General features: G+C 38.6%; 1 protein-coding gene across 2 annotated transcripts in view; it reads right to left on the bottom strand.

Moving 5' to 3' along the window:
* Positions 1 to 696: 696 nt before the first annotated feature.
* The window catches only part of Nkain2 (sodium/potassium transporting ATPase interacting 2), a 1,004,696-nt gene continuing 991,046 nt past the window's right edge, over positions 697 to 14,346 (bottom strand). Inside the window, exons 6-8 of one of the 2 annotated variants that reach the window (XM_013126789.3) lie at positions 6,302 to 6,383; positions 5,599 to 5,687; positions 697 to 3,175 (exon numbers count right to left, since the gene is read on the bottom strand). In XM_013126789.3, coding sequence (XP_012982243.1) covers positions 5,663 to 5,687; positions 6,302 to 6,383 — 107 coding nt within the window. In that variant the 3' untranslated portion in view covers positions 697 to 3,175; positions 5,599 to 5,662. The remainder of the gene's footprint in view (positions 3,176 to 5,598; positions 5,688 to 6,301; positions 6,384 to 14,346) is intronic. The other variant, XM_005065768.4, reaches the window with a different exon arrangement.

Below are 14,346 nucleotides of genomic sequence, written 5' to 3'. Positions count from 1 at the left end.
GACCCTGACTCCTTAAACAAAGTGGATAGTTCCCGAGAACTAATACTTTGACCTCCACGTATGTACACACACATGTACACACATCCCTCTCACATAGGCACTCATAATCACACATACAAATATTTTTATGAGATTGAAATTCCCCACCTGTGATTAATCAAGTGGCTTAAAAACATTCTTATTTCATATTTGCCTGTCTGTCTGTGCATCAGTTTTGTGTCTGGTGCTTGTGAAGGCCAGAAGAGGGGTAATGAATTCCCTGGAATTGTAGTTACAATGGTTGTGAGCTGCCAGTGAGTGATGAGAGTCATCCTCAGGTCCTCTGGAAGAGCGGCCAATGTTCTTAATTACTGAGCCATCTTTTTGGACCCAAACCAAATATTTTCATCTGGTGCCCTTTAAATGTAAAATCTCGGAGGAAAGAAAAAAATGTTCCTCGGGTGACAGCAAGTCTCTTGCAGGTAGTCTGAAGTGGAAGTCCAATGTTGGAAGAATGTGAGGGGGTGCTACCCATAACTGAACTAGAATGGTCCTGAGGCTGGCAGTTCTCTTTCATAGCTGACCACTCATTGGACTGCAGAGAATACTAGTAGCATCATCATGCAAGTCTATTAGGTAGTGTTTCCCTGTCAGTGACATAATCAAACACACCATGAGAAGCAGCAGGGACTTTCAGGGATGACTCCGAAACTTCACTGTTTTTTTTTCCATTTATTTTTAAAATGCAAATTACACTAGTAAGTCAAAAAAATCACTCTGTTAAAAATACATTCAGAATTAACAAATGCAGGAGAGGAAGAAAAAAAAAGACAGATCAGGGTTTTTAACTCTTGCTTTCAGAATATTAGGTTTATAACAAAAGCTCAGCCTAGAAAAATAGCATTCTTCACCAGATTTTGAGGAGGATACAGCTGTACAACTTGGATGTTTCCCAGATAGAGTTAACCACACTACTGTGCTTCCTGCTCCTATAAAGGCTTGCCCTCTGACTACTCTTTAGTAGTCAACAACTGTTTCTGAAATATTTGGTGGTGATGATATTGTGATTTGGTGGAGAGTCGGCTGCAACTTAAAATGAAACATGACGGCTTATTTGATTCCCTCCCTACACATGTACTACAAGGTACTACAAGGTGGAATTCCATCACAGTAGCAAGGCAGTAAAACCTCATTTTAATAGTCACATTAGAATAGCTTCTGGCATGTATAGTATTTATAATTTTAGGAATAAAAGAACAGTACATTGGTGAATAGTTTTCCTCAAACATTAAACATGCATATCACTATAAAAACACCATGTGAGGTTTCACTGACATGTATGCAACTGTTTACTTTATGCATGTAGGTATGGACTGACAGAAACAAGCCACTAGGAAAACTCTGAGTGTGAATGTTGAAAACTTTTTGAGCATGTAGTTTATATTCTAATGGTCATTTTTAGTTCCTTTATCAGTTTTAAATGGGTATGTGGCCATGTTTTACAAACATCTGTGCAAAGATATCAACTGGCCTGTCTTAGGGTGATCTGAAAATGGGTTAAGATGCAAAAAGGGTTAATCCAGTAAACAAAACTGTATCAAAAAAAAGTTGCTCCATGCCTATGTCTAACTTCTCAGTCTGAATTTCACTGCACGTCAAGATGATGTGTTAAAGAAAACTTGATTTTAGTGTCTCAAGTGGATCCAAGAAAAACATGACTCATCTGTGTTGCTGATAAGCTTGAGCTAATTATGTTTTCCACTAATGAAAACCAAACAGTGCTTGAAAATATAGAACTAAATTTCCTAGGAGTTCAGAATATCCCATAAACACATTGACCTACTATTATCCCCAAAGGCATCTCATTGCCAACTACGTCAACAGCACAGGTTTTTTTTCTGTCACAATAATACAGTAGGATTGAAATACACTCTAACACACAACAGATCCCCCAAATACCACAAAGAGATCTCAAAGATTTCACTAAGTTAACTATTGCTCCCCCCGCCCACCCCAAAAATAATCTTGTACGACGAAGTTAGAAAAGAAAGTTCATCTACATTGGGTCTTGGATTTGAATTGGATATAAAAGAGTAAACATAGCTAATACATAGTCAGTTGGCCTCTGTCATAGAAATCCACAGCTTTTTCCTGGGTTAGGAAAAGCCATTTGTAGATACTTAGAAAAGCACCCAGAGTGCAAGAAATGCAACCAACCAGTCAAGCCATCTCCACTTTCAGTAGATTAATGAGTTTAGTAGATTAATATATTTCACTTGGTTCCACTCCAACTACATCAGAAGTTTAAGAGACATGAAGATGACAGCTTGTGGTTGCCACCGGGACTTGTCTCTTTGTGGCCACTGAAGAGGCTCAGTGGTAAAGCATCATGCTCTTACACAGACACGCTGGAGCTGCTGAGAGTTTCCGTCTTGTTCCTTGACATGAGACAGAGTCAAATTGTTTGGAATTAATAGCAGTGTGTTGGCCTAAAGGAAGTGACTGGGGGGTGTCTGCACTGAGAGTCTCGGGCACACAACTCAGGTGGGTTAAGGCAAGTTAAGTACAGTATAGCCTTTAGGGAAAAACAACCTGCCATTTTGCATTTGGTACAAGGTCATCACAGCATGTTCTGTCTGGTTTTTTGTTGTTGTTGTTGTTTATTTATTTATTTTTTGCAATTATGTTGCCTAAGTAGCTGTGGTGCTATCAAGATGTAAGGTATGGTGTGCAGAAAATGGGGTTCCAAACTAGTGTGCCTGGGCTAACTTGGCACCTCACAGAGCCAACAGGTTGGGCTGCAGAGGAGTAAGGAACAGTTTGCAGAGGGCACCCACAACATGTTTCCTTCAAAGGTCTGCGAAAAGGGAGCCCGCTTTAAGGAAATCCAGGATGGGAGTGTCCTGCATATTTCTCAGTTTCAGTCAGATGGAGGAGGTCCAGTGGAGATGATGTATGTGTGTGTGATAGTGACCGTGTGTGTATGAGTGTGTGTGTGTGTGTGCGTGTATGCACACCCTTGCATGTGTGTGTGTTTTCACACATGCGTCTATGTAGAAACTTCCTGTTAGGTCTATAACATGTGTGTGTTTAGATTCATTTGCTTCTTGCTCTTCATAAAAGGCAGGAGGCCACTGCACAAGTCATTTGAGAAGTCCATGGACTGATAGACAGAAGACATCTGTGTTATTTTGACCTAAGAGAGAGAAAAGATGCTTGTAAGTAAGAGAGAATGCTGGATGTTCATTGCTCCCACCCTCCCTTCTTCAAACACAAAGAAAAGACTGGTGAAAGTAAAGGAAACAGAATCTCAAAATGGGGTGTACGCAATTTTTTTGTCTTCCTTTTATATCTCAGTGCCATGTCACCAATAGAGGTCACTTATGATCATTCAGTGAACAGATGAAATGAGTATGGACTGCCATCGGCTGCCAAAATGATGTAGTGCTTTTGCTTGTTGTCTAGTACATCACAGGATATTAGTATCAGTAAGGGGACACCATTGTGTCCATATGCGCCATGGCATACTGGTCTTTGGGATTGAGAAACAATTACCTTGTTAGAAAGCTAATGAGATGGGAGCTTCTGATAACTATTAATTTATTTTGTATAAGTGTGACAAACTGTTGGCAGAGAGAGAGAGAAAGAGAGAGAGAGAGAGAGAAAACCTTTCTTATATACGGTTGTATAACTGAAGAATTATAAACTAAGAACACCCATGCAAATGAAATACAAAAAAGAGGACAGTTTATCCAGTGGATGTCACTGTGAGTCCCTGTTGTCAGGGACTTCATGGCTTTGTCCAGGAGCCAGGCCACAGATTTGTTGTATGTAATAGAAACCCCATAGCTAAGACTCTACATTGCTTTTTAGCATTTGCTTTCTTTCAAAAGAACAGCTTTTATTTCCAGTGGCTATTTAATATTGTTAGGATGCTAGAACTGGCCCATGATGTTAAATTACTCTTACAAGACATATTTATGGCAAGTTGACATGAAAATGTATACTCCAAATGACAAAGACAGAGGAGGTGCTCAGGGCTCTGCCTCTCAGCACGAATGAGGCTTGTAGGTGAATCAAGTTTGATTTTTCACAGGATCCCACCAAGCAGTGACTTTCAGAGGACAGATTTTGAGAACTGCATAGTCGTAAAGCTCCTCATTCAACACTGTATAGTGTGAAGTCAAAAGGAGAGAGGGGAGATGGAGAAGGGGGCAGGGCACATGTATGGAAACATGACAGCCAAATTAGCTGTGTGAACCAGTGAAATAAAACCAGGGGAAGGCACATGCCAGGCTGGGTTCACAGTCCATTTAAGAAATTGAAGAGACATCAAACAAGAGTCAGGAAAAGTGCATGGTGCTCTCAGCTGCACCACTAGCAAGTTGGGTGAGTCTTGTTTTCTTGTGTCTTGATTCTGTTTCCTCATTTATAAAATTAAATCACAGAATTTTGTGATCTGATGTTTTATGGAAGAGGTTAAGGCAGAATTTTGACTAGTAATTTTTCATGTGCCCTGAGTATTCCTAGCATCCTAGATATGCGACCTATTAAACGTTTAGAAATTCATGAGCAATGGGACTTAAAGGCTGTCCTATAATTGTGCCATTCTCAGGCATTGATGGGGCAAATGATATCTGATTATGTTTGCTTGGCAGGCAAAGTTTTCTATTTAGGAAAATTAGGAAAAGTCTTGTTCTTAGGGAATTTAATTCTTAACAAAGATAATCTTTTTAAAGTTCTTGTTTAAAGATTAACATTAGAATTAGAAATGCTTGATTGGAAACAATATGTTTGATTACAATATACTTGTTCAAGAAAGAATGTGGGGAGTGGAAAAACACACGCCATCTTTGGAGAACACAAATGTTTCAGTTTTCTTGGAAAAAAAGTGGCTAAGGAAAGCTCCCAGAGCGTTTATGCTCCCGGCAAAGTAAAAGCTTCAGTAGTTTCGACCCCAGCATTGTGTGCTCTTAGCACCGTTCAACATCAGTTGCTTATAAGTGCAGGGGCACAGAAGGCACTAAGAACTGAAGAGAGGATATTTAAATAAGGCATTGTACCCATCTTGTAAGGTTGTGGTCAGGAGCTCAGGGAATTACTGAGAGCTTTTGGAAAGGAAAGGGAGGGAATTAGTGAGGACTTTAAGTATATTAATTTGGCAGCCATGTGTAGGATGGGACAAGAGTTCTGAAATAGTGAATTTGGAAAACTCAATGGTTGCTCATGAATGCTTGAAGGCAGTGGCTTTGAATGTAAAGGAAGGATGTGTGATCTCCTGTTTATAGAGGTAATGCTTTGGATGGCATGTGGTACCGTTTGATTTCTGAACAGATGCAATCAGTTTTTACGAGTGGTGCTATTCAAACACTTGCAGAAGACTACAAGGGACACATAGAAAAAGGCAGGCACAATGTACACATCATTCTCTTTTAAAAGAGAAGCTTTTGAGGAGTGTCTAAAGATTAATCTGTTTGAAGTAGAAGTACCCCCAAACTCCATCCATTATCCTACATGCTGCAGGTATTAAAAGGCAAATGACTTCATGGTGGAGGACAACGACAACAAACACATATCTTCAAAGAGAAGTTCACATTTTAAAATGAATTGGAAGCTTACTTTCTATTTTGATCTTCTCTTGCAATTCAGCATATCACTTGATGCTGAGATATAGAATTTGCTATCAGTTGTTATCCAAGGGAATTTGCCTAAACACAGATATAAAAATCAGGCTCTGATTGTCTGTGCTCTTGAGTGCTACAGTTAAGGGTTTGATAAGCTTCAGTTCTAATGTTCCAGTTTCATTTTGACTTTCAAATTGATAAACTATGGCTCAGACTGTTTTTTTTTGGAATATGTATCTATTACTACTAGGGTGAGTTAGCATTGATCATCTAAATGAACACTCAAGACTAATATGAAAGGCTGATAACAACAATATGAACACAACCAGCATCACCTGGGACTATACTGGGGAAGTCAGAGTAAGTTTTCTATAGTTACATGTAATTGCCTATACTGTTAGAGGATTTTCAAAATACACACATTTCAGGTAATTCAAAGAATTGTTATATATTGGAGGCCTTTGAGCCATGTAGATTATGCTTATAACACTAAAGGAAACTTTAAAGATGGCCTTTTTGATGTCTTTTTTTAAAAATGAAGAAATTGTTTTAGAATCATCCTAGTTAAAACATTATTAATAGTAGAAAATGGAAATATACAACCAAGGGAAAGCCACATGCATTTTTTTGTGCCATGATACATTTACTTGACCATCTTTTCATATACTGGAAAGACACCTTCCAAGTCAAGTACTTACATGTACATTGGTTGTAGTTGTAAATGAGATGTCTTCTGAGGCCCTTGATATCCATAAGAATCAAAGCCACCTATGAAGTCAACTGAAAAGGGACAATTGCATTTGTTAGTTCACTCTTCAGAAGATATAGAAATGAATGATCAAAGGCCTCACAAATTACTAACATAAACTTTAAAACAATCAAATAAACTCAGCATCACTATGCTTGCCATCGCATCATATGGATTATAATCTAAAACAATAAGAAATTAGATATGAAACAAGGTCTAACCAATCAGTCAAATGCACTGCATACCCAGATATCAAGTGAAAGACCTAATAAAATACAAGAATAACTATGGCAGATGGTAATTTCAAAAATGGTGAAAGAACATTGCCTATTCCACATGCTCTTACAAAGTAACCTTGGTCCTCTTCTCATCCCATGATTTTGATTCCTATCATTTCTTCTCAAACATGGGTAGAGTTGTTGGGACACTCTTGAGTCTTACAGTAAGAATGTTATATTATTTTAGAGCTAGGGCATTAAGGATCTTTTCTTTTTTTCCTTTGGCAGGGTTTCTTTTCATATAGGCACCATACTATGAGGAAGCCCAAGCTAGCTCAAAGAGAGAAAATGATGGAACCCACATATTTAGCCCATTGTTTAGCTGAGGTCCTAGCCTGTAGCTGCCATTCACTTCTAAACATGATAGAAAACACGTCTACCTGATTACAGGCCCCAGCTGTTGAGTCAATGCAGTCTTGCAGTATTCCTAGCTCAGCTGGTCTTTGATACCAAAGAATGAAGATAATTCTGTCACTACTCCATTCCTGTCTAAGTTATGAGTCTTCAGGTTTATTTATTTATTTTTTTGAGACAGGATTTCTGTGTGTAATCCTGGCTGTCCTAGAACTCCCTCTATAGACCAGACTGGCCTCAAAATCAGAAATCTGTCTGCCTCTGCCTCCCAAATGCTGGGATTACAGCATAACAAATGTTTACTTTATAACACTAAGATTTGGCAAAACAAACAAGCAAACAAGCAACAGTGACAACAAAACAGGAAGGTAGTAGACTTCTGTGAAAAAGCTAAGCTTTACCCTCTGATTTTCAGATGCATATATTGAGGCTGTGTCATGAGATAGAAGACAAAAACTATAAAGGGCCTACAAAGAGATTACAGGAAAGAGAAAGTCTGGGAAACAGAGACCAAGTTAGAATTCACTCAGAGACCTTTGTTTTTCTAGTAGCTTATTCTATTGGCTTATGTTGTCTTCCTTTGGCTTTCTTGTTAATACCTTAGAGTAATACAGACAGAAAGTCCAGCAAAGAGTGAGATAACATTAAGTGTATGAGGTCTACGCAGTTGGAAATCTTCCTTTCATGAAGGATGTGATTCTTTAGTGTGATATTTGGCTCACAGAAAAACTCAGCAAAAGATATAGAACTCATTATATTCCTCTTTTTGTTATAGTCACATACATACATTCTCACAATATTAATATTCCTCATTAGAGCTGTACATTAGCTACAATTGATTAACCTACATTGCTAAATCGCTATCACCAGAAGATAGTAGTTTCTTCTAGTGTTCAGTCTTGGTCTTGTACAGTATATGGGTTTTGACAAATGTATATGGCATGCATCTACCAATATAGTATAAAAAATAGCCCCATTGTGTAAAAATGTCCCTGTACTTCATATAATAACCTTATTTTCTAGTTGCTGTGACAACTGATATCTTTTTGTATATCAATAATTTTACTGTTTAACAAAATACCATAGAACTGGAAGCATATACCATTTAGCACATTCTTTTAAATTTTATTTGTGTGTGTGTGTGTGTGTAAGTGTGTGCATCTGTGTGCCATTGTGCCCCTCTATAAAGGCCAGAGGACAGCTTTACAGAGTCAGTTCTCTCCTTCCCTTTCTGTGGACTCCCAGGATTGAGTCCCTGTCACCAAGCTTGTGTGGCAGTACTTTATCTATTAGGTTGTCCTGCCCTTCTTCATATAGTACTTTCCAACTGACATCTTTCACTTCAAGTTTCTTCTATGTATTTTTCAGTTGTGTGTGGAAACTGGTTCACATGTTTGTGTAGGTGCACATGTGCATATGTGCACATGTGTGTAAATGGAGTTGGAGTTTTCCTTGGTTCATGTTCTACCCTGGTTTTTTAGGCAGGGTCTCTCAGTTTTGCCTGAAATTTGCTGATTCAGCTAAGCTGCCAGTATTGAACCCTAGGGATCCATCTGACACTTCTTCCCCAGCACTGAGACAGGAGTGTATGCTACCGTATCTATTTGCTTTTTTCCCTCTGGCTTTTTACATCAGTGCTGGGGAGCACTGACTCTGTTTTATTTGGCTTGCGCGTGTGTGCATGCGTGCGTGCATGTGTGTGTGTGTGTGTGTGTGTGTGTGTGTGTGTTACAGCATGGCAGTGGACTTCATTTTAGCATTGGGAAACCCTCTCCCTCCAATATGAAGCAGACTCTGTTTTCTCATTAACAGTGAGATGATGTAATGAAACAGAGAGCACAATGTTAGAAGGTCAGGGACTCAGGTGTTACTTTGTATACTCTCCAAATGACAAATTCTAAACTGGAGACAACTTTCAAACCAAATCAAGCATTTTATAGAAGAGCAATAAAAACAGACTGAAGCACTTTCATTTTCTAAATTGCCTGCATTTCTAGATTATCTAATACAGACAATACCAGGATAAGCAATAATTGACAGCCATATTTAAAGTTTGTACTTTGAGAAATTTTTGTTTGAGGAGGAGACTTAGTGTCTGGATTCCCTTTTATACACATGGACTCTTGATAACAAGGATATTTCTTAAACAATTAGTTTCCTGGGATGCATTAAGCAGTTTAGACATCATTGATATGTGGCTCCTTTCAGTAGGATGTTTTCCTCCACAGAGTTAGAGAATGGAGTGTGCTAGAGTTCATCAAGACCAAAGAAGAAACAAGAAAGGTCTTCAGTGAAATTCAGATCCAGGCTTACTAAGATTGTTTCTGCTGCTTTGAGATATCTCATTGTTTTCAAGGCTTTAAGATGGATGACAGAAAAACAAAGCTACGTGGTAAGCATGAGTCAAATATTTTGGAATTAACTAAAGGACAGATAACCCAAAGAAAACAAGATAAAATTTCAAGTCCAAACAAAAGACAGAATTAGCTTTGAAAACAGAGATTACCACTTAAGTCGGGACAATTTAGACCACAAGACACAGAGAAGGGTCAGAAGGGACTCAAGGTGTGACCTGAGATTATGCAATGGTGGCAACCTGAGAAACCTGGAGTTTGCTCCTCATTATACATAATCAGTATGCTGCAGGGTAGAGTAGGTGGAGTTGGCTTATAATAATGGCATTGGGAAAGCTAACTCTAAAGCGCTAAAGGAATCAATGCAGTTCTTTGAATGATTGTGCTCCCAAAGGTAGACATGGGGCATGGTGGAGATTCCAACATTGGTTGATCTATGAGAGAAGAAAAGGCTTTGCATATAACTAAGATGGACTTTTATCATTTCACACATGAGGAAGCAAACTTAAACTAGAGGTGGAGGGCATGTTTTATACTATTTATTGTTTGAAACACATGCCAAAGACAACGGTCTAAGAAGTTGTGTGCTGTCAGTTTCTAGCTAAAGTATTCTCATTAAGTGTTTAGACGATTCTGAGGAGGAATAAGAATCAGATGGCTCTAGTAGGCCACACAGTTAAGTTTATGGTTGTTGCTGTACTAGGTAAATCTGATTATTCTTTAAGCCATGCACAAGTGTCTTTGTGATGCCACGGATAAAGATAGTGGAGATAAAAGAAACTGTTCAAATTACACTTAAAAAGTTGAATTATTTATGGACTAGCTTAACTTTGAAAAGGCCAGAGAAACAGGGAGTTTGCTGTGAGATTGTGTCTCTTAGGAATGTCGTGAGTGTTATTCATAGACTCTAACCAACATGGCTGCCTAAACAGAACCTGAACAAAGACAACACCAATAGGTGTGCTAACACAGAAGGGCCAAAGATCACAAGGCCTTATCCCTAGACAAAGTACTACAAGCAGCCAAGAAATGCTGAGACTGGGAGGCATAGTCTTCCTCAGAGGAGAGCACCCTGATGGCTATCCAATACTAAAATGTGTATACTGTAACATTATACAAACTGAGCAGGATGTATTTACGTATTTAGGAATCAATCAATCTATCTATCTGTCTGTCTATCTATCTATCTATCTATCTATCTATCTATCTATCTATCTATCTCAGTAATAGCCATTAAAGAAAATGATGCCATGAATTTGAAAAAGAATAAGGGTGTTTGGTAGATGAGAGCATTTGGAGAAAGCAAAGAGAAATGATGTAATTATATTATAAGCCAAAAATAAAAACAATAAAAAGACTAAAATAGAAAAAATACCTTAACAGCATATTGATCTGTTTTCAATTTCTTTTGTATGATTATTTAAGTGCCCAAGATAATGCCATCTTGTCTTGATTTTATTTTCTTTCTTTTTTTCTTTCTTTTTTCTTTCTTTCTTTCTTTCTTTCTTCCTTTCTTTTTTTGGTTTTTCGAGGCAGGGTTTCTCTGTATTGTTTTGGAGGCTTTCCTGGAACTCGCTTTGTAGACCAGGATAGCCTCGAACTCACAGAGATCCTTGTCTTGATTTTAGCCTGATCCATTTTGTGCCTGCTTATGTACTTTTCAGTCCTTGGCTCCCTGAACAGTCTCACTGACATTGGCAACACATGCACAGCCCAAATGCACAACCAAAATACATACTTAAGTGTATATCCCAAACCAATGTTACCAGGTTCTCCTGACCCATACCTGTCAATGATGGCATTGTGGCTTTTGCCTTTATAAGTGCTGGTCTCTGAGCTTCAGCACTAATAGTCTTTCTATGGTGTTAACCTACTTTGGGTGACTGACTCTAATTTGGCTTTATAGGTGTTGTAGTCTGCAACTTTCTCACCTGGACTATAACAATTATGTTGAACAAATAGCACATAAAAGCTAATGCACAATCTGAAACTTGCATGAATGATGGGGTTATGAAATATCTAACCCATCGCAGCAGGTAAATGTTTGGGCCATAATTTATCTCTTCATTTTTATTTTTTAGGAAAACAGTACCTTTTATCAATAAGAAGTCTCCTCAGTTCTTGAAAGAAAAAGTAAAACAAATTTGTGACAATTTTAAACTGCTGAATAGTTGCTCAGACCTTCTCAGTTTTTATCATTTGTCTCTATAATATTACTGTCAGGGGAGCAGTAATAGTTATCTTTAAAAATAAAGCCAGGTTTTTTGCTTGAGGCAATGACCAGCTGAGGATGGCTTTTGAAGCCAGGCATTTTATTTTCTTCCTATATACACTGGAACCAATGACTGTTCCTCGTCCATTTATATCTAGTAAATCCCTTTAAGGTTTCCAAAAGTGATCAAAGGGACAAAATTACATTTTGTATTAAAGCTAAAACCCTCAGCCTTTTGTTTTCCTTTTATATTATTCATTAAACAAAATTTTTGAGTTCTCTCAGTTACCTACTAGTTGTAGATGCCTCTTTTATTATTCAATTTTCCTGTGTCTTTACTCTGTCTCTTTTAGAAGATCAGCTTTCATCTTCTTCCCATCTCCAATCTAATAATCTGGGAAGATTCTGGAGTCAACAGTAACTGACTTGGAAACTATTTTGCTTGTATTTACCAGTGAATTATGGTATTAATGAAGCATCACTCTATTCTGTAATATATGCAAGGTGACAGTGTTCAAGAGTTCAAGGTTTAGGCCCTGTATTTGTGTCTGAAAACATTTACAGGACACCAAATATGAATCCAAGCAGTCCTTTCTTCCAAGAGTTGTCCCTGTTATCAGTGGTGTCTTAAATGATTCAGATTATAGTAAGGGCTTTCTTTTTTTCCTCCATTTTTTATTTTTTGATTTCATTTTACATTCTATGCAAAGTTCTTCCTCCCACCTCTCCTCCCACCCCCTTGACTCCTCCCACCCTCCCTCACCTCTCCCCTAGCCTACCCCCAGTCCACTCCTCCTCATGTGTAAGGGCTCCCAAGAGGAGTTAACATAATCTGACACAATAGGATGGGGCAGGGCCAGGCCTCTCTCCCATGTATTAATACTGAACATGGCATCCCACCATAGGGAATGGGCTTCATAAGCTAATTCACATACTGGAATTATATCATGGTCCTACTCTGTCTTTGAGCATGGCATCTCACCCTAAGGAATGGGCTCCAACAAGGTAGCTCATGTACCAGGTTTGTATAGTGGTCCTACTGTCAGGGTCCCCTATAGTGAGGGCTTTCAAAGTGATAGGGGATGCTTGCTTTATAGCAACTCATTGTATTGTCTATGCTATTATAATCCTTAATACAAGAATGTGAAAGGCAGACTGTTGGTGAAGGTTTCTTTCCAGCCTGGTCCTGCCACCCTTCTCGTCCCTAAATAAGCACACAGAGACTTATATTAATTATTAAACTGTTGGCCAATGGCTAGGGCTTCTTATTGGCTAGCTGTGTCTTAATTATTAACCCATAACTACTAATCTATGTATTTTCACATGGTCTTGGCTTAACGGAGAATGTCTGGATCTGTCATTCCTTTGGCAGCTACATGTCATCTCCTCCTGAATTCTCCTCTCCTAGTCCCACATACTTTATGCCTCCATTAGCCAAACAATGTTTTTTTTTTCACTAACCAATAAGAGAAACATATATACAGAAGGATATCCCATCAACAGACAGAAAAATTACTGAGGATTGTAGGCTGGGTACCTTTTGCTTTATGTTTGGTATCCACTTACAAGCGAGTACATACTACTTTTGTCTTTCTGGTTTTGGATTACATCACTCAGGATATGTTTTTCTAGTTCTGTTCATTTGACTGCAAATTTTAGGACATCAGTGTTTCTTACTACTGAGTAGTACTCCATTGTTTAAATATACCACATTTTCTTTATCCATCCTTCAGCTGAGGGACATCTAGATTGTTTCCAAGATCTGGCTATTGCAAATAATATTGCTATGAACAGAGTTAAGCAAATGTCCTTGTGGTGTGAATATGTCTCCTTTGGGTATATGCTCAACAGTGGTATTGTAGGGTCTTGAGGTAGGTTGACCCCTAATTTTCTGAGAAATTGCCATACTGATTTCCACAGTGATTGTAAAATTTTGCACTCCCACAGCAATGGAGGAGTGTTCCACTTTCTCCACATCCTTTCCAGCATAAGCTGTCACTGGTGTTTTCGATCTTAGCCATTCTGATTGGTGTAAGATGGAATTTCAGAGTCGTTTTGATTTGCATTTCCCTGATGACTAAGGACATCTTAAGTGTCTTTCCACCATTTGAGACCATTCTTTTGAGAATTCTGTTTAGATTTGTACTCCATTTTTTAAAGTTGGATTATTTGGTAGTTTGTTGTCTAGTTTATTGAGTTCACAGAGCAACTAGAACACTCTTCCAGAAACAGATGCAAAAATTCACAACTAACAATGGGCCAAGCTCCTGGAGTACAATCGAAGTGAGGGTGGAGTGATAATATGAACAAAGGAGTCAAGAACATGATGGAGAAACCCACAGAATCAGCTGACGGGAGTTGTGAGAGATCACTTTCTCAGGTCTGAAAACTGAGGAACCTGCATTAAGACCTGTTGGGGAAGTCTTATGTCAATAAAGCACTGTTGAGCCTATAGGGAACCAAGATAGGAGGGACTAGGAGTCCACGAGAACTCTGGGAAGGAGAAAAACAAGGGAGTCAAGATGTAATGCCATGGGGGTAGGAAGCCCGGAACCATTCTCCGGTAAGAGACATACTTAGATTAACAATTATGGGGTAATTACTTAGGTCAGAGCTAGCCAGTAAGAAACAAGCAAAGGCCAACAGCTTCATAATTAATATAGGCTCCTGTGTGTTTATTTGGGACTGATGCAGATCTAGAACCAGGCTGGCGGGAAGGCTACTCTCAAAGAAAAAGCTTCTCTTTACAAAATGGTGTCAGGAGTGGGATCATGAATTTCCACGCAGAATGACAAAA

The sequence above is a fragment of the Mesocricetus auratus genome, unplaced genomic scaffold (genome assembly GCF_017639785.1).
Source record: "Mesocricetus auratus isolate SY011 unplaced genomic scaffold, BCM_Maur_2.0 Super-Scaffold_100018, whole genome shotgun sequence".
NCBI lineage: Eukaryota > Metazoa > Chordata > Mammalia > Rodentia > Cricetidae > Mesocricetus > Mesocricetus auratus.
The sequence above is the reverse complement of the archived record's forward strand: the minus strand, read 5'-3'. Positions and strand labels throughout refer to the sequence as shown.